We start from the raw sequence: 19,462 nt of genomic DNA on the forward strand, positions 1-19,462 counted from the left end.
TGCAATTGACTCTAGACGGTTTATTAATCGAAACATAGTCTCGAAGGAAGCAGTGAATATTTTCGTGCTACGAGCGATTGCGTAACGCACGTGAATTGCAATTGTTTCGTCGGCTAGCACAGTCGCGCGCATGCGCAGTGCCCGGTAATATGGAATATTTAAGTGTTTCGAATCAGTTTTTCGTTTTCATGTGTCTGTGCAAGAAATAGGCAGTTGGTCTGTCATTAGCGTGCATGTTGTCCTAAATTTTCAAATTTATTATTGTAAATAGCGTTTGTCTTAATAAATCGTCGTTAAAATATTTCATGGATAATTGTAAGATATTTCAACTTGGAAGATCGGAAGGTTGTGTTTCTTCTATCTCGTACTTAAAGGTGGTTTGTGCTCAAGGTTTCAGATTACATATTCGTCAATACCATCGTTATTTTTTTGCTGCTGCACTATTAAAGCACATCATCACGTAACATCGTTCAGGAACTTCTGTACGAAGTTCGTGCGCGCAGTCGACTGCGCAGGTTTATTTTGCCGCGTTATAAACTTTTAAACCGGCTCCATAATTCGCGGTAATAACCTTGTGTAAACATGTTTAAAGAATGAATTAAATACAAAATAAAAATTTATTTAAATATAAATAAATTTACGATTAAATATAAAATAAAATAGTACTTAAATGGAGAGGTTAGATTTTATCGGAATTAAATGTGCTGTTTTCACAGAGTTTAAAAAGTATTAATATGTTAAGGATTTTTATATGTAATTCGAGTCGAGGAAAACAAGGCTTTTAATTACACGCTTTAAGATGTTATATTAACTGTAACTAATGTGAGTGCGTCCCGACGCCAGAGCGTCGCGGCACCGAGGACGGTCGCCTATTATTAGAGGAGTCTCTCCTCGTTTCACTCTTTAACCAAGGAAAGTGGTATCAGCTGACAACTTTCGTTTAAATATATTTCTTCACATTCGATTATAAATACGTGATTTGATTAAGTGACGACTAACATAACCCAAGTGTTAAACATTGATAAAAATCATATTTATTAAAATTAATAATAAACTAATTAATAACAACGATAAGTAAAAGATCCTAGTGAGTTAAAACAATTTAAGCCATAAATAAATTAATTCTATTTCCGTAAAGAAAATATAATTAAAAAATAAATATGTGAAGGAATTATTTAACTTTAATTGGCACCGAGTTTAAATTCAGTTATTCTCGTATTTTAAATACGTGTTCGGAAACTTGACACGTTCGAGGGTTAAATTCGCGCGGGTTAAAAAGAGCAATGAAGGAAGGCAACGGGAGAAAGAGACAGAGAGATGGAGAGAAGGAGAGAGTGAGCAAACAAGAAAGAGCACGAGGGTTAACGAAAGCGAGCCAATATGAGATTACAGGGCAGTTGGGGCTCGTGCCAGATGCGCGTTTACACGGGCCCTGAATACTGTAAATGCACTATCTGGTACGACATCTCTCCTGTCACCGCCACCAGAGTAACGGTCACCGAGCTGCTGCTTTTCGGCGGTGCAAAAAAACATTTCAATTCCTATAACTTCTTTTCACCGGCGAATACTTTTTCCTGGTCATAACTCTTTTTTTCTCGAGTATCATTTGTAACAAATTTATTTTATGGATAAAGGGGGAAGAAAATATATACACAGGTCATACATGTGTATCGCGATGAACAATGAGGGTACAGATCGCGTGTGTTTGTAAGTTCGCGTCTCTATCCTCGTTTCTGTATCATCCCAGCAGAAAAATCCACACGACGGTGTCATTGAAAGACGTGACAAAATTACAATGTCACGTTACGTCACGTTGCGAAGAGAATCAGTGAACAATTGGATACGTAAAAAGAAGCGTAGATCGCGTTGCAAAGTGTATCGTATTCTGTTCCGGCATATGGCGTTACCTATGTCCTATGTTTGATCATTGCTTCGCGAATTTATTCAGTGTTTGTACGTACATATACGTCCTCGGAGAATGAATGCAGGAGACGTATATATACGTCCTCGAAAAATGATCAAAAAGGCATACGCCTTCAATAAGTGAGCGCTCAGATATGAAGGTCGTATATGAACGCTCAAATAAGAAGAATATTGTACATTTCTAAAAATTATCATTTTCAGATTAATATTATTTCTAAGAATAGTATTGAATATTTCTAAGAAAATAATATTGAATATTTTTAAGAAAATAATGAAATAAATTATTTTGACAAAATTTGAATTGTAATAAAGTGCATTTATACATTGTAATCATTCAATTGCGATATACTTCATTTAATTCTTATCGTTTAATCCTGGTACTTCGATAACTTTGTTGACTAGATGGTAACCGATATTCTAGTCAGATAAAGACATTCTTAGAGTGAATGTCTAAATATTGAAAAGAATATATCAATGTTATCGATGACTGTGTATTTAAAATATATCAGTAAAATGTTCTTTAGAATCCTGAATTGCTACTTGTAGCTTACAGAACTATTGTGTAACGATAAATAAATAATAAGAAATAGAAATAACTCGAGCAGCGATCCAGGATTAATATCCCCAGCATTTAAAACAGCGTGCCAAAGTGTACATACGCGTGCACTAGCGGGTTAAAATTGGAAAGTAGAATGACGATTGCGAAATTGTAATATAAATTTAGTTCCCAGAACATCCGCCGAAGAAACTGTAACGAAACACGTTCCGAACACGTGTAAACTTTTTTTTACCGGGCGCAGAGTCGTGCGAAAAGGTCGTGTTGACCATTACGGTGTACACGCTGGAGCCGCACAAACCAGTGGCGTTAAACGATAAACATCACCATGCTACCAATTCGATCGAAAACCAGGCAAACCTGTAATGCCTGTCCACTTAAATACCATGCAGAGATTACTTGTACATAACTTATAGTCCCAGACTACTAATTTTCTACGTATACGTTGTCCTCGTAAAATAGCGACAATTTAAATTTATCGAGTACGTGATTTTGCATAATTGGATATTCGACATTGACAGTCGGGTAGGACAGTATTGCTCTCATTATATTGCCACGAGGGAAGATTCTAAAAATTAAAAGTGTATCGACAGATTTTTTTTAATATGGCTTTTGTGTGAAAGGAAACTTAACTGATAATAAAATGCGTGGATCTCTTATTGTTATAACTTGATGTTGTAACGCACAGCTATATACAGCGTGGTGGACTATGGGTAGTGGCGATGTACGTTGTTTTATGAAATGGAATACAGCGTGTGGAATATACTGTTTGATGATAAATCGAACATGTAAAAGCTAGGAGGTAAAACGCCATCTGAAAGTGGTAATACAACGAGAGACTTAAAAATAATGTATTTTTCGAGTACTGGAAATTAACGGTTTGAAGAGAAATTCGACGATAATTGTAGGTGAAAAGCGAGAACGACTCGTATAACCTGAAATATCGGAAAAGTCGAGTACCGTGATAGTTATATAATTCCGTGCGAAATTGGTAGTTGAGAACACGAGATGATTAAAAAAGAAATAAGTACCGAACTCGAGATTATCCGTATTGTGACTGTCACCAGATAGGTTATGTTTCGTTCGTACCGTGAATCACACGTAATGTGGAAAACCTGTTCGGACCCTGCGTACGTCAACGCGATAAATCTTCGTTTGATGTTCGAGAAGAATTTCAGCGACTGGCAGCCTCTGGAATCGCACGAAAATCGACGCAGCTTGCAGCTTTTTCTCCGGGACGTATTCTGTTTTTCGGATGACGTCCGATGCGTGCGCAACGCGTTTGTTCTTGGAACGCTTCGAGATCTCGCGATAAAAAGGAATCGGTCGAATGAAAGAACTCGTGCATATCGATGGCACTCTTCGCGGTCGACTTGTTTTTTTGCTCTTTCTTTTTTATCGATATTTCCGTGCTCGTTCTCGATATCGTTTGAACGGTATATTTATACATCGAAGACCCCAACATTCGTTTCTTCTGGCCCTTCATGCCTGACACGTTTCAGTTATGTTATACGCGTTACGTAACACTCGCGTCCCACTTCGACAAGGGCGTTGTAGTAATCGCGTTTATTTACGATTCATTGCAGAGCTCCTCGTTAATTGTGTAACGCGTGCAGTTTTTGGTTATTTTTCGTGTTGCACGGTGTTCGCTGCGGCAATTACTCGAGGAAGAGGAGAAACGTACATCGCTCGCGTGTAAACGATTGCGCGCGAAAATTTGAATTGCGCTAATGCGTTGTGTACGCTGGATGCAATTTTCGTGTATCATGGCGGACTTGTCCCAAAGCCAATAATTTCTAGAGACAGTTTAAACTGAAAACACCGAGTGGTGGCACATTTCTCCTCTTAACCGAATGAAACTTTAATTATAAAACGAAATGTATTTCTTGTTAATCATTTTATGTCCGGGTTAAGATTGCGTCTGTTACCGCCGTTCACATTTATCCCAAGGTTCCATCGTTTTTATCACTTGCCATTGTAATTGTTATGACAATAAAAATCATGCTGTGTCTGCATCCTTCTCATCATTTCATTTTCATACCGTCACCTTTAGTCGTCACTTCTCGGAACGCTGATTTCAGTGGCGAGTTATTCTGAGGTCAGGGTATAAGCCTCTTATTTTTTTCCACTTTTTTTACGCCTTTTTTTTCCTCATTCAAGATCAAAACGAAAGCACCATTTGCGTACTTCGCGTTACACGCTCGCCACGAAACGCGGAGCTATCTCAACGAAAGCATCTTTATTATGCGCATATTTTATGCGAGACACGTGGTTTCTGTTAAGAATAACAAATAACTCAACACGTTCGAAAGCTTTCGAGACGCGAAGTAAAAATATGGAAAATTCGGAGATCCTTGTAAATATATTTCGGTTTGACGCGGACAAGATGAGCGCCAGCGGCAACAAAATGGCGGCCGTAGTTACAATTCGTGCGCTTCACTGTCAATGTCATTTTGAATATAAAATATTTGCGAAGCTTATTACGGCGAGGAATTGAACAAGGGACGACGAAGAGGAAGCAGAGAGGGAAAAGGATGAGGGGAAACCCAGAATACTTCGGTTAAAAATAATCAGCTGTGGATGGTCAGAAATTCGGGAGCAAGGTCAATCGATAGCGGGCGCAACTTCCTAAACATGTGTATAAATATTCTGCCGGTTGTTTAAATATCGTTTACAGGGTTTTATCTGTTTCGAGATAACTTGGATTAAAATATACTTAATTTAAATCCTGAAAAAAATGAAGGGTTGACGGCCATTTTGTTGTGTAGGGAAAGCCATAGGAAAGGTTAAAAAAATTTACAAATAAAAAAGATATGCTTTCAAAATTTTTTAATATATAAGTACATTGCAACAAAGTATACATCGATGTTAAAGAGGTTAGGTACGAAGGGTTTTGCAGGTTGCGAAAAAGTAACCTGTTACGTTATATTTAGAATTAATTTTTATAGCGATGTAGTTAGCGAGAAAGAAATTACGTAATTAGAGCAGTAATTTGAAATTATTCCTTCATAACGAATCGTTTAGATATTACGAAACTCGGAAGATGAATACGATATGTATTGTAATCTCGAACGCCCAAGAAGCTGCGTTTCTATTGTTGAGTCAACGCGGAATCACGCAAGAGGAAGAGGGGAAGGAAGAGCGCGGGAAGAAACCTTGGGAAAATATTTCTTGCGATTGGCATGTTGGCAGTGTTGTTAGCTGGTTGTGTGGCTATGTTGTATATACGACCGCTATCGGCACTGCAATTATGACGATCGCAGATCTACGCCCATGTTGCGGTCGAAGAAGCTACCCAGCGATAAACTCCGTCGAATATGGATTTCCAGCTATAATTAAAATATGGAACGCTAAACGAATCTTCAGAATTCTTAAATCTAGCAAATTTTAATATTTACTGAATGAGAATACAATGAATGTTAACGCTAGGGTTCCCTAGAACATTGTAGACTTCACCTAATTTCATTGTGTACAAATTTGTAGAATATCCCTAGATTCCAAAATTCATAAAATTAAAATTCCTAGATCTAACATTGTACTTCACCAAATTTCATTGTGTAAAAATTTGTGTAGAATATCCCTAGATTCCAAAATTCATAAAATTAAAATTCCTAGATCTAACATTGTAGACTTCACCTAATTTCATTGTGTACTTTTTAGAATCCCATATTCAGAATTTCCAAAATTTCACAAATCCTTTCATCCTCAATACAAAATATTCCAGTGAGTCTTAAATTGAATTTCCTCCATCTTGAACCTGAGTGTGTTATTGTTAAAGTCTTTGTCCATGGATTAAAGTCTTTTTCCGGTGATCAGGAGGATGCAATTGAACAAAAATTAACACTGTTATATATATCAAATTTGTTAACTTAAAGAGTGAACTTACATTTGGCATTTTTCACCTGTTTCAGATCCGCTTACGTATCCTTTGGAGGATTGCTAATGAGGCTACAGGGTGACGCAAACAACCTACACGGTTTCGAGATTGATCAGCATATGTACTTGCTCATGAAGAAATTAGCGTTTTAAGTGCGTCACACGTTACACAGTACATCAACTTGCAGTACATTTGAAAAAATACACTATCGTTATTGGACATACAAGAAATGGAATGTATAATTGTAAGATAAAATTGATAAAATTGTTACAAAGTTTGTAACAGCGGTTAATGAACACATTAAAAAGATATCACTGTTATAAACTTGTTTAAAAAAGAAAACGGTAGATAAGTGTAATCAGTAATACTGTTTCCACACAATTGACCATCCATTCATAAAGGTTCTGACACTGCCACCACAGTATTCATGACATACAAAAATAATAAAAATATTTTTCCAAGTAAAGAAGTTCCTTCATTCCTGCAATTCTTGACTACTTTATTTTTTATATAAAAATATATTTTTAAGTTAAGTAAGTATATCCTAGAAGATATAGAAGACATAAAAATATGATTAACATTCTGTAATTGCCTACTATCTAAATAGCTTCACTTCTAAATAATAATAAAAGTGCGAGACGCCATTTTGGAGAACACAGGCGAGATTAAATGTATAATCGAATTGGAAGACAGCTTCACCGAGTGTAAAGGCGGGAGATGAAATAAATGCATAATGGACACTCCGCGAAAGGGGAAGAGGCGACAGTTAATTTATGTAATTAAACTTGTGGTATTCCTGACCTTGTATGGCTGAATGCAAGCTAGTTAAAGCTGGCTCGAACAATGTATAAGTGCATTTGGCGTGGGCTTGTCTAGAAGGCAGCCAACATGGCGGATCGATATTGCATAACACATTGTGCTGCAAAGATGGCTGCCACTTAATAAGGGTCTGATCCTAAATAGATTGGCCCAATGACATATAATTCGCTTTTATCTGGCCGCCTGTACGAAGTTGTGCAACACTTAGCTAGATGCAGAAGCAAAATATACAACTGTATCGGTGATGAGAATGTTGTTCCATCTTGTGGAGAAAGATGAAAGTTCCTTTTTATTGATAGGTCGATAACCAATGATAGAAATAGGTTTTATCCATGTTCAAATAATTGTGCTTAAATTCGAAATAATTTTTTCAATGTTTTATTGTATGAACTTCAGTTTCATTTGATAAATAAAATTATCAAGATTGATATTATTTACAGGAAAAGAATATTTTTGTTTTCCTTGCCATCTGCAACATTTATGATCTGTTATGTTCTTATTGTAGACTAATTTAAATGTGTGGAATATAGATTTTACCTATTTTCTTAATAAGTATTAAGTTTAGTAGTAATTATAACACGTATACACTGATCAAATGCGGAACAAACAGCCAGTCCTTGTTTGTCTGGACTCCAATCCAAGGAACTAACTGGTTGAGATGAAATAGTTGTATTTTGTAAGAGAGATAGATTCCCAATTACACCTTGATCTATGCCATCTGCATCTGCTATTTTTCTTTTCTCTGGATAATTGCTGTGAGAATAATCATAATAAATAACTTATATAGAATGAAAAATATTTAAATCAAGTTGATATTTACTATTTCCAAAGACAAAGGCTTCCAGCTCCACCACAAGTGACAAATATTTCACGATTCTGAGGTAAATGTCTAACCAACCATACAGTTGAATCATGTGCCTAAACATAACAGAACTTATATTAAACTGAAGTATTATATTTTTATATCGAAGCCTTACTTTTTCAATGAGATAAGGGAATCCTTTTTTGGGATGCTGTGTTTTTAAATCAAATACATAGAATTTCGATTCTAAAGTGGTTGCTACTAATTTGTTCAATGGAATATCTTTCCTGTCAAACTCAAGACTGCAAACTCCATTTTTGAGATTACTTTCCCATAGGACAGACATTGCTTTCAAATCAAACATTTTTACATCACCATTGTCGTAACCAGCAGCTACAACTCTTTCCTCTGAGTTATACGAGTTTCCAAATGTAACTGTCCAACAATCTCTACGACTTTCACCTTCTTTGGGTTCCATTACAGCTACAGGACGACCCTTTTGCCTAGGATCCCAAACCTTAACACTTCCATCTCTGGAACCAGTTACTAATTCAGGTGCACCGCATCCAATGCTTTGTCCAGCCACACCATCAATACTGTTTATGATCTCGCTATGAGCATTAGCTCTATAGATTGGTATTGAAGGATCTTCTAAGTTATAGATGTTAAGTTTACCCTAATAAAGGCAACTTTAAATGTTCTGGATGTAGGAACAACAAATTATTAAAATTTGTATCTTACTTATACACATTTACATTAAAATATATACTCTATAAAGATACGTGATGTCTTTTGTAATTTTAACGGATACCTGAAAGTCTCCAGTGGCCAAGTATCTGTCTTTTAAACTGGAAGCTTTGAAAGTGCCACATTTTACAGGCTGTGACCTTTCGATATCTTTAATGAGTTTTAATTCGCCACTGGACAATTCATAAATTTGTATAATACCGCTACCACGAGGTCGTGAACCCATAACCACAAACTTTGCACTGCAAGGAATCCATTTGGTGTCAAACAATGAATAATTTACTGATTTTTCAATGTGACAAATTATCTGTGGTTTCTCAAGTTTCTCCATGTTTTAAGAATCAAACTCACGATGAGGCAATGTCAGTTCCTAAGTAAATGCGATACCTAACAAAACATCATTTGCAGTTTCTATAAACAAACTCGTGCGCTATCTGACGCACAGTGTTGAAAACTAATATTCCGCAAGAATTAAATTCAAAACACTTTACGAATATTATATAAATTTTAAGTAATATTTTATTAAAAAAGTACAAACAGTTCAATATTTTATAAAATAATGGTACTTTCCTTACTTTTTTGTATATATGTAAACTATGGAGTAAATGTAGGTTCAAATATTACAGCTACCTATGCATTGCAATGATAAAATATAAAGATAAAATATACATTCTTTAATCTTCATTTTCTGTATCTTCATCTTCCGGTGTATTGTCAACATTCGGGGACTCTAATTTTTTCTTGAACACTTCAACATATTTCATTAACCGTTTATCCCAATCTTTAATCTATAAAAGAATATTAGTAGATAATAATGCAGTTATTAACTGATGATTTATGCATCACATACTTACCATGTCCGTTATTTTGATAATAGCTTCCCGTATATTTTTTTTCGATACATTATCGTGTATTTCAATATGTAAATCCTTTAAAGATTTAACGAGAACCGCTGTATCGATTTTACTGTGTGGATTCAGTATCTCTGCTAAGATCATAAAAGCGAAATTGTTGTGCGAACAATAATGCTCCGCATCCGATTTCACACATGAAAAACTAGTTAAATTCAGTATGAATCTAGATACATCGTAGGCATCAATTTCTTTCAGAGGACTAATTTCCGGCGCCTTGCATAAGGTTTGTAATGTAGGCAAGTATGCTTGCTCTAACAATTCGTGGGCATCAGGTACACGTGTCATAAAATTATCGAAGAAACAGCTTAAGCATTGTCGTAGATAATAATCGTTATCATTTATGGGATTGAAACATAAAATTATTAATCTCGATATTAGGTTTGAGCTATTAATTCGTTGATTAAGCAACAGTTTACAAAGACCTTCAGTGGCAGTAGTCCTCAAACCTTGATGCTGAAAAATATATGTTATTATATTTAGTGTGAATTGAGTGTTTGCGTCCAATATATACTTACAGCATTATCTAATAATCCCGCTAAAATTTTAATGAAGTTACGGTTGCCATTCTCTGTGTCGGACTTACGCGTCGATGACAACGAAACTTCCATGTCTGTATCAGTGTACAATTTTGTAGTATTAGATTTGTTACTCTTATTGGTGGTATTACTCTCTTCTGGTTGTTGCAAAATATCAAAATGCTCAAGACCATAAAGCAATAAAAGATCAAAGATTCCTTTTAAAGCTATAATCCAAATTTCTGGATTTTCTTGTTCCAAAGAGAATTGCAGAATTAACATCATGATGTGTTTTTTGGCTAGTTCTTTATCTAATATGCAACAAATACTGAGTGCTCGTACTGCCAATATATGTACATTATCATCTGGATGCTGCAAGGGAGTATGTGTCATTTTACAACAAATTTATTTACATTTTAGTTATTACTTACATCTAAACTGTCAAGCGCTATTTGCATTAAACTTCTCAGAGTAGGAGTTAACACAGTCACAGATTGCATCATGACACATATTATGTTTAAACATTTTCTCATTGTTTCTGGATCATTCTTTTCTTTGATCTCTTCCATAACCGTTAGTTGTGGTTTCTCTGAGAGTTTCTTTATTTCTTCATTCAATTCAATTATTTGATTCTTTAAAGTATCTGCTTTCAAATATTGCTGTTCTGCTATAGCTTGATACTCTAGCTCTTTCAATTCCAATAATTTAACTCTGAGCTTTGCTCTCTAAACATTTTAAGTTAAGAAACAATGCAATTATTATATCTAACATGTTCATATATATTGATATATACTTTTAAAGTACAAACTTACTTGTAAATTAATTTCATGCTGTTGTTCTTCAGAAATTTGTGTGGTTTGTGTTTCTCTTAATGGTAATCTAATTTCACTGATTATATTTGCTAAAGTATCCAACCTACTGTTTGTATCTGGGATAACTTTCTGTAAGTGTGATACTATACATTCAATAATACTTTCAGTGCAGTAGTCCGTCATTAAAGTATTGCATATTAAGTCATTTAATTTTTTTCTTCCAACTTCATCAGACAGATCATAGGTTGTTACAATTTCAAATAATTGTAAAAGAATAAAATTCAGCATATGACTCTCCCATGTTTTATTTTGATTTTCAAATACTTTCACTTGGAAGTCAGAGATATAAGTGCAAAATGTTGATAGCTCAGGTAAAATACTTTCCAGTTCTTCCGTGCGAGAGTCCTTATGAAAATAATTAACTAAACATTTCCAATACAATACATTTTCACTAACTAAATTATCTATTGGAATTAATTTTGTTTCTTTATCTATAGGTAGCTGTTCTATTAGTACATTTACTGGAGTGTTCCTAACAAAATAAAGAATTAGATGTTTATCATTCAATATAAATATTTAATTATATATTTGCTTAAGTGTAAATTAAATACATACTCAAATAAAGATTTTAAAGCCAGAACTGATACATCTGTCCCAATTTCAGCATCAAGGGCTCTGACCAAGTCAATAAAATTACCTTGAAAATGTCTCAGCCATGAAGGCAATAAAACATTTTCTACAGTCTTTCTAACTGCTTCAGATCTATCTTTAAGACCGTCATTTAATAACTGGTCTCTTTGTGCAATAGTTAAAGATCTCACTGTAACTTTACTAATAAATTGATAAGCTATTTTACGGACCATTTCATCTATGTCTCTTGTTCTTCTTAATGCAACTTGCAAAGTTTTCTGATTTTTTCCCATACACATTAATGCTGCTTTACGGACCTCCGCTTTTGGATCTTTAGAAGCATGAAATATATACATTTTTATGACCGGACATTCGTCATTTGAAGGATCCTGAAGTCTATGCAATGCCAAGATTGCTTGAGCTCGAACTTTATATGATTTATCTAATAAACGACTCATCATAGATACAGTAATCTTCTCACAAAGTTCATCGGCCATAAATGCTTGATCACCCATTGAATTTAGAAGTATATTTAAAAAGTGACAAATACGGTATCTTACTCCTGGATCCTTGGCACGATGGTTATTAAAAATAAATTCAAATAAATTAGTAAGAAAGGGACATAGAGGGTCTTCAGACTGCTCATCATCAGTAACTGTGTACAAACTAACAGCAAACTTAGCAGCAAATTCGAGAGTATTGTTAATTCGGGAATGATGTTGACTAACGCTAAGTGGAACTTTTAAGCAAGATACAAAAACTTCCCAAAAGTCTGATAATGTAGACTGAAATATAAAAATGAAATTAAGAAAATGAGTAACATTAAAAAAGGTCACAAAATAAAATTGAAATTACAACCTATTCTTACCTCATCATACAGTTTCCTCAATTTCTTTAAATTATTTTGATGACAAGTCTTATTAAATTGAACATGATAAAATATTTTATTTATCGATGCAGATATTTTTTGTGCCATATTTTTAAATTCTGAGAGTACATCGATGAAAAAGGTGAGCCAAACAGAATCGTTGAATGTTTCAAATACGCTGCCAACATTATATAATTTCTGAGCGAATAACGTAGCGTAATCTATGTTGGCAATACATTTAAGATGTTTACAAACATAACCTCTTACTACATATATAATTAATTTAATATATTTACAAATATATTATAATTTCGTAGCTTTTAGAAATTAGTGACATGTTAAAAATTGTTGCAGAACTGTAACGATGCCTTAGTTAATTTTAACTGATGTAAAACATAACTGATACGTAATATAATCAAGTAAATAATATTTTCTAAGTCGCCTATAATTTTTATATGTTGCTTCGTGTTACACAAAGTTTTATAAAATGGATGGGAAACGCGATTTAAATGATGAGGTAATTGTTATAAATATATATCATTCATGTGTGATAATACAGCAGTAAACCCTAAAAAATATATATGCTCCACAGCTTACATTTGACCTTCCTCCTATTTGGCCTTACCTCAAGACAGAATTAAGAGGATATATCGAATGTTTGGATAATCTTCCAATGTATGATTTGGACAATGCACAATGTTATTGGCCAAGAAAACCAGATATCTTATCCCTTTTAGATACAGATTTAGCTCCTCTTGGTACTACATTAAAATTTGATCGTGATCCCGTAACTGGGAAGCTCGGAGAAATGCACGAAGTAATGTCAGAATCAGCAGGGAAAACTGCAAGAAATTCAATGTCTATGACCCGTGCACCAGGGCCACCTACCGATGATATTCGTGGTATAATTTTACATTTCAATCCATTATCACATTAGATTATTAAATTAACATTTTGGGATTGTAAAAAGATATAAATGTTTTTCGTAGGAAATACTAATAACATTCTGTTCTGGCCTGGAGGTTTTGACGAACCTCAAATAGTAGAAGATTCATCAATAGAAGAAATTGACTTTGAAAATAATTTGAGAACTTTAGCAAAAGGTTTTAGCGCAGGCATAGAATTTAAAAGTGATAATTGCACTCCAAAGGAGGGATCAATGCAGGAACAGCAGATAGATCCTGAAAAGAGTGAAATTGAAACTTTAGCGGATAAAATTAATTTAATGGCTATTGTAAATGAAGAGAGAAATGTATTTGATTTCTGGTTCCCAGAAAAAAAAGAAACACAGGCAGAAACTGTGGAAACTTCAAATACCAAAAATTCATCATTTGATGATATTGCTCCGTTACTAGAGGAAATAGACATTCCTATTTTAAACATTTCGGAAAAACGCACAGAAGTAACAAAGTCAGAATGGGCAGAACAGTTGGATGTGACTGTTCCTATAACTGATTTTGAAAAAAGAATCCCTGAATTAGCAATGAGTTTCTCATACGAGTTAGATACTTTTCAAAAACAAGCAATTCTTAAGTTGGAAGAAAACTGCAATGTTTTTGTAGCTGCTCATACATCAGCAGGAAAAACGACAGTAGCTGAATATGCAATTGCTCTAAGTCAGAAACATATGACAAGGTAAAGTTGGAATGAGAAATTCCACTTCTAATAGTATTTTTAATATCAGTCATTTCTTTGATTGAATTCCAGAGTTATTTATACATCTCCAATAAAAGCACTTTCAAATCAAAAATATAGGGAATTTAAAAGAAAGTTTGATAGTGTAGGTTTGTTAACAGGAGATTTACAAATTAATTCAAATGCTTCTTGTCTTATCATGACAACAGAAATTTTACAATCTATGTTATATGGTGCATCTGAAGTTTTAAGAGACTTAGAATTTGTTATATTTGACGAAGTACATTATATTAATAATGACGAGGTAATTGTAAATTTGAAACTATTCTTTTATTAACATTGCATTTTGATTTATTTTACTGACATGTTAATTTAGCGTGGTCACGTTTGGGAAGAAAGTGTTATTCTTTTACCAGAAACAGTTACAATAGTAATGTTATCTGCTACTGTACCAAACTCTATAATATTTGCTGATTGGGTCGGTCACACTAAGAAGAAAAAGATGTACGTGATAAGCACTTTGAAAAGACCAGTTCCTCTACAGCATTATTTATACACTGGAACTGATGGTAAAACCCAAAACGATAAATTTTTGGTGGTAGACGAACGTGGACTATTTTTATTGGATGGGTAAAATTGCTTAACTTATTACTTATTAATAATTGTCTATTATATTGTTAGTACAAAAAATAAATTTGTTGATTCAGGTGGTATAGAGCAGTAAATGCAAAAGATGCAAAAAGTCAAAATACTAATAAAGATATTAAAAAAAAACGACTGCCTCCACAGATGACTCCAAAACAAGAGCAAGTTTTATGGAGTGCTTTTATAAATCATCTTAAAAGCAATGTACGATAAACTGCTTACATTTGGTAATTTTTAATTACTTTTAAAGTACGCAACTTGTTGTTACAGAATCTGTTGCCTGTCGTTGTTTTTATGTTATCACGAAAACGGTGCGACATGAGTGCTGTTATACTGAGAAATGTCGAACTTACAACGGAGACTGAAAAACATGCCATCAGAACATTTTTCCAAAATAATATTAGACATTTGAAGGGTAGCGATAGAGAGTTGCCACAGGTTCTTATGATGCAAGAATTATTGCAGAATGGTATTGGCATACATCATAGTGGAATATTACCAATTTTGAAAGAAATAGTAGAGATGCTTTTCCAAAATGGAGTCGTAAAGGTCAATTTTTTAATATTTCTTTATGTACTTGTGAGTTACTTGAATGCATTGATTAATTGTGGTTATAATATTGCAGTTACTATTCGCAACAGAAACATTCGCGATGGGTGTAAACATGCCAGCACGCACCGTGGTCTTTGATTCTATTAAAAAATACGATGGTACCAATTTTCGAATACTTCATCCTACCGAGTATATACAAATGGCTGGTAGAGCTGGTCGTAGAGGGCACGATACAGCGGGGATGGTAATTATTATGTGTCGAACTGCAGTTCCCCATTTTAATGAATTAAAAACCATGATGTGTGGCCAAGCACAAAATTTAGAATCTAAATTCAAAGTTACATATTCTATGGTTTTGAATTTAAGAAGATTAAATGAGTCTGTAACAGTCGAAGGAATGATGCGAAGATCCTTTAAAGAATCTCCGGTGACTCTGAAACAAAATGCTTATAAAACTGAGTTGCAAAAATTGGAAGATGAATTGGCACAGCTACCACCTTTGAACGATGTACAAAAGAAACTTTCCGAGTTTTATCAAGTAGCTACTGATTACTTAGAGTATCTTAAATATTTGAAACCTTACATATGCGAGAAACAGAAAAAGGCAGTGAAAAACTTAGTACCTGGCAGAGTTCTGCTGATATCTTACGAAAGTCATTACAATAAATTAGCTTTATTATTAAGCACCGTTCAACATAAAATTGGTAGACAATACAGGGTACTAGTTCTTAAAAATCAAGAGACGCCAAAATCTGCTGAAGATAAATCAGGAAATGAAACAAGTCGAGACTTTAAGAATTCAGAGAAATGGCATGATATGGTTGCTTTAACGAAAAAAGATATATTTGTGCCAATTGGAGTTCCGTCGGATGAAGTGCTAAATATATTTGCTTGGAATATCCTAGAGATAACGAATTGTCAAATAAAAATAGATTGTAATCTAGTTTTAGCGAATTGGGAAAAGAGGCAAATACCGAGATTCAGGTAAGAAAATATTATATACATTACGTATTTTGCAATGTACAGTATCATAATATTAATCATTTTCTAGGACCGAACCTTGTAGTTCAACTTACGAAACAGCCATGCAAGAATTAATAAAATTATCCTATAATGCTTCCCGTGATCCTTCCATTTTGCAACCCTATACGGACATGAAACTGAACTACGATATCAATATGAAAGTACAACATCTGCTTGATTTAAAGAAACTTGTATATGATATGAAGTGCACGGAAATTTCGAATTTCGAAGAACAGTTTGAAACTGTATTTGAACGCAGTGAATTAGAGAATCAGAAAAGGAAAATTCAACTACAACTGAGCGATGAAGGAATGAGTTTATACCCTGAGTATACAAATGCTGTTGCGCTTCTCAGAGATTTAGGATATATAAATGAGAATGAAACAGGTAGCTATTATAAAATAATCCTTACATCACTACTCAGCAAATAATTTTTCATTTATCATTGTTTAGTTGCTTTAAAAGGCCGAGTTGCTCTACAAATGGGAAGCAACGAATTATTAATTACAGAGCTTATTCTTAAAAATGTTTTAACTGTACTTCAACCAGCGGAAATAGCAGCATTATTGTCTTCTGTAATATTTCAACAACGGACAGATGCTACTCCAGAACTTACACCAGATTTGGAGAAGGTATTCATTATCATAACGTGATGATTTATTTTTTGTAAAATACTAATTAATATTTTGTGTTTATATAGAGTTGCGAAGTATTGAAAGAAACATATGCCGAGTTGGAAACTTTAGAGCAGCACTATCAGTTGTCAACGTTACAACCACTAAACTTTGGGTTAGTGGAAGTAGTTTATGATTGGGCGAAAGCAAAATCATTTGCTGAAATTATGGAAAAAACGGATGTACAGGAAGGAATTATAGTACGCTGTATTCAGCAGTTAAGCGAAACATTACGAGATGTTAAAAATGCAGCTGTTACTATAGGTGATCCTGTTTTAAAGGAAAAGATGGAAGAAGCTTGTACAGCCATTAAGCGGGATATCGTTTTTGCAGCATCTTTGTATACACAAGATTAATTGTTTAATTAAATTTATGTACAGCCATTTATTTTTATGTATAAATATTCGAAACATTTTAAATTCTGATCAATAAGAGATCTATATATTTTTATAACTTATACAGTATTTGTGAAACATATGTTTGAAAATTGTAAAATATAATTTTTCTTTACTACAAATATAAAATTTTTAAATTTAGTTTTATTTTGTAAAGTATATTTCTTTGTGTTTAGATGTATAATAACAGTACAAACCAATCAAATAAAGATGTTATTTACTATTGAACAATATCAAATGCGTGATACTTCTTGTTAAACAATAACCTTGTATTATGCTCTCTAGTTTTATAATGCACGTTGATCTGTATTATTGAGATTTCCTTGACCTTTATTTGTTTCAGAAATGCATATCCATTGTCCCTCAGTATTTTCACGCCAAAGAGACACTTTATTATCTCCACCGCTAACTGCTAAAATACCTCCAGTTAAAGACCAACTAACATTCCAGATTACATCGTCAAAGACATTAAGAATGGTCGGTGTCCAACTGGTATAGTCATTTGAAGTCCACACAATTACCCGTCGGTCTTGTGAACAAGAAGCCAAAGCAGCTTTAGATGGACCAACTGCAGGAGCCCATGCTACATCTCTTACCTATATTCAATTACTTATATGAATAAATCATGTACAATATTTTATTTGTATTCTTTTATAAATTCAAGAAATAAAAATTTTACCCAATCACTATGTGCTTCAAGTTTATCTTCTTCAATCCACCTGTCACCTTCTTCCTTCCAAATTTTAACTAAGTTATCACAACCTCCTGTTGCCAATCTTTTTACCGGTCCATTTCTTTGTGTTCCACTAGCATCAAAGCTAGGTTCAATAGCAGGACACCAACTTACAGCATTACAACCAATAGTGTGAGCATTTGTAATTTTCTGTGTTTCCCATGTATCTCCATTATTAGTGAGAATAGATACCGAACCATCGGAACTACCACAAGCCAAAATTAGACCAAATTCATGGGGTGCCCAAGCTACAGAGTTAACAGAGGAATCATGACCAGTATGTTCATAAATCTTGGTCCATTCTCCCAGTTCCTTCCAAATGATTACCTTTCTATGAGAAGAAAGAATGCCAAATAACTTCAAAAGAAAATCTAATAGGCTTAATTCGAATAACTTTTGCAAAGAATATATCAAAAAGATTCGTTTCGTGAATTGTAACATACCGATCGTAACTACAAGATGCTAAAAGATTTCCAAATTTAGGATGTGCCCAAGCAACCTGCCACACAGGTCCAACGTGTTCCTTAAGATTCGCTACTAAAGTTTGTGATCCGTTCTTAAGATCGAAAATTTTTACAGAATTGTCACTGGAACAAGTTGCTAACCTCAAACCATAGTAATCCATTTCAGCATCATGAATCATATCTTCGTGGCCAGTATCCACAGTATTCAAAACGGACACCATTTTTGCAATACTTTTAACTTGCAGCTATATATATATTTTAAAACATTCAATTTCTAAAAGTTATGTACAAAAATAATAAAGAGGTTATGTTGATCTGTGTCTGTCACTTACGTGGAAGCAGTGTTGGGCACTCGTGAGATTTTATCTCACGCGAGAGCTTTATGCGCATGCGTCAGCTGACGTCACAGCTTGCTACCAGTGCCGTACCTAGCTGGTACACGCAGTGGTGACTGATGAGGGCACCTTAATGATCCTACGTAATTTTTCAAAAATTCTTATAATTGCACTGTAAACTATGAATGTATAGGTTGGGTTAGATTGGATTAGGCTGAGTTAGGTTAGTTATATATATAACTGTATAAAACTATACAACTATATATATCGTGAATTATATAATATAATATAATGGGAATAGGGTATGGTATCTAATGGAATATGGGAGATTATTATATTTAAAATAACACAAAAACACAATAACGTTTAAAACGCTAAATAAATTTATTATTGAAGAAAAACGACTTGGAAGGACCTCTTTGAATAACTCACTATATTTTATACGTGTGAAAATTATAATATCAGAGAAACAATAACAAAGATATACATGGATCTTATTTTATTAACATGCGTAGATCTGATCAAAATCGAGCGATATCTTTT

At 33.9% G+C, this 19,462-nt stretch overlaps 5 protein-coding genes across 8 annotated transcripts in view; 2 read left to right on the plus strand and 3 right to left on the minus strand.

Moving 5' to 3' along the window:
* The window catches only part of Rpb8 (DNA-directed RNA polymerases I, II, and III subunit Rpb8), a 67,113-nt gene extending 60,288 nt beyond the window's left edge, over positions 1 to 6,825 (plus strand). For all 3 annotated transcript variants that reach the window (XM_012290262.2, XM_076536339.1, XM_076536338.1), the window contains one exon: positions 6,391 to 6,825. In XM_012290262.2, coding sequence (XP_012145652.1) covers positions 6,391 to 6,508 — 118 coding nt within the window. In that variant the 3' untranslated portion in view covers positions 6,509 to 6,825. The remainder of the gene's footprint in view (positions 1 to 6,390) is intronic.
* A 712-nt stretch (positions 6,826 to 7,537) lies between these two features.
* Wdr92 (dynein axonemal assembly factor 10) lies at positions 7,538 to 9,195 on the minus strand. The gene is made up of 5 exons (XM_003705378.3): positions 8,789 to 9,195; positions 8,153 to 8,653; positions 7,996 to 8,093; positions 7,713 to 7,928; positions 7,538 to 7,644 (listed from the first exon to the last, which is right to left on the minus strand). The coding sequence occupies exons 1-4, from the start codon at positions 9,053 to 9,055 to the stop codon at positions 7,721 to 7,723; spliced, it is 1,074 nt and encodes a 357-aa protein (XP_003705426.1). The 5' UTR covers positions 9,056 to 9,195; the 3' UTR covers positions 7,538 to 7,644; positions 7,713 to 7,720.
* A 23-nt stretch (positions 9,196 to 9,218) lies between these two features.
* Cap-G (Chromosome associated protein G) lies at positions 9,219 to 12,718 on the minus strand. The gene is made up of 7 exons (XM_003705383.3): positions 12,464 to 12,718; positions 11,581 to 12,380; positions 10,966 to 11,497; positions 10,585 to 10,878; positions 10,154 to 10,525; positions 9,579 to 10,091; positions 9,219 to 9,512 (listed from the first exon to the last, which is right to left on the minus strand). Exons 1-7 carry the CDS (start codon positions 12,569 to 12,571, stop codon positions 9,399 to 9,401), a joined length of 2,733 nt encoding a protein of 910 aa, XP_003705431.1. The 5' UTR covers positions 12,572 to 12,718; the 3' UTR covers positions 9,219 to 9,398.
* Positions 12,719 to 12,800: 82 nt separating this feature from the next.
* On the plus strand, positions 12,801 to 18,073 carry tst (superkiller complex helicase subunit twister). Its single transcript, XM_003705384.3, has 11 exons — positions 12,801 to 12,980; positions 13,056 to 13,365; positions 13,453 to 14,098; positions 14,171 to 14,402; positions 14,475 to 14,728; positions 14,806 to 14,947; positions 15,014 to 15,292; positions 15,369 to 16,279; positions 16,347 to 16,705; positions 16,772 to 16,950; positions 17,019 to 18,073. The coding sequence occupies exons 1-11, from the start codon at positions 12,951 to 12,953 to the stop codon at positions 17,346 to 17,348; spliced, it is 3,672 nt and encodes a 1,223-aa protein (XP_003705432.2). The 5' UTR covers positions 12,801 to 12,950; the 3' UTR covers positions 17,349 to 18,073.
* Sec13 (nuclear pore and COPII coat complex component secretory 13) lies at positions 17,512 to 19,008 on the minus strand. Of its 2 annotated transcripts, XM_076536337.1 has the most exons (4): positions 18,917 to 19,008; positions 18,564 to 18,829; positions 18,067 to 18,451; positions 17,512 to 17,983 (listed from the first exon to the last, which is right to left on the minus strand). In XM_076536337.1, exons 2-4 carry the CDS (start codon positions 18,803 to 18,805, stop codon positions 17,675 to 17,677), a joined length of 936 nt encoding a protein of 311 aa, XP_076392452.1. In that variant the 5' UTR covers positions 18,806 to 18,829; positions 18,917 to 19,008; the 3' UTR covers positions 17,512 to 17,674. The 2 variants fall into 2 exon arrangements, with proteins under 2 accessions (XP_076392452.1, XP_003705427.1); XM_003705379.3 differs by having other exon boundaries at positions 18,564 to 18,935.
* Between the last annotated feature and the right edge of the window lie 454 nt (positions 19,009 to 19,462).

The sequence above is a fragment of the Megachile rotundata genome, chromosome 10, assembly GCF_050947335.1.
Source record: "Megachile rotundata isolate GNS110a chromosome 10, iyMegRotu1, whole genome shotgun sequence".
NCBI lineage: Eukaryota > Metazoa > Arthropoda > Insecta > Hymenoptera > Megachilidae > Megachile > Megachile rotundata.

Bases quoted from the DNA above. Each gene is read 5' to 3' on its own strand.
- Wdr92 (XM_003705378.3), bottom strand. From the start codon at position 9,055: ATGGAGAAACTTGAGAAACCACAGATAATTTGTCACATTGAAAAATCA. The intron at 8,654-8,788 runs GTATCCGTTAAA...TGCCTTTATTAG, and splicing joins TGGCCACTGGAGACTTTCAG to GGTAAACTTAACATCTATAA. The intron at 7,929-7,995 runs GTAAATATCAAC...TTATTCTCACAG, and splicing joins AGCCTTTGTCTTTGGAAATA to CAATTATCCAGAGAAAAGAA.
- Cap-G (XM_003705383.3), bottom strand. From the start codon at position 12,571: ATGGCACAAAAAATATCTGCATCGATAAATAAAATATTTTATCATGTT. The intron at 11,498-11,580 runs GTATGTATTTAA...TTATTTTGTTAG, and splicing joins GCTTTAAAATCTTTATTTGA to GAACACTCCAGTAAATGTAC. The intron at 10,092-10,153 runs GTAAGTATATAT...TATATTTTTCAG, and splicing joins CGGGATTATTAGATAATGCT to CATCAAGGTTTGAGGACTAC.
- tst (XM_003705384.3), top strand. From the start codon at position 12,951: ATGGATGGGAAACGCGATTTAAATGATGAG. The intron at 14,099-14,170 runs GTAAAGTTGGAA...ATTGAATTCCAG, and splicing joins AGTCAGAAACATATGACAAG to AGTTATTTATACATCTCCAA. The intron at 15,293-15,368 runs GTCAATTTTTTA...ATAATATTGCAG, and splicing joins TCCAAAATGGAGTCGTAAAG to TTACTATTCGCAACAGAAAC.
- Sec13 (XM_076536337.1), bottom strand. From the start codon at position 18,805: ATGGTGTCCGTTTTGAATACTGTGGATACTGGCCACGAAGATATGATT. The intron at 18,452-18,563 runs GTATGTTACAAT...TTCTTCTCATAG, and splicing joins GCATCTTGTAGTTACGATCG to AAAGGTAATCATTTGGAAGG. The intron at 17,984-18,066 runs GTAAAATTTTTA...AATTGAATATAG, and splicing joins TTGAAGCACATAGTGATTGG to GTAAGAGATGTAGCATGGGC.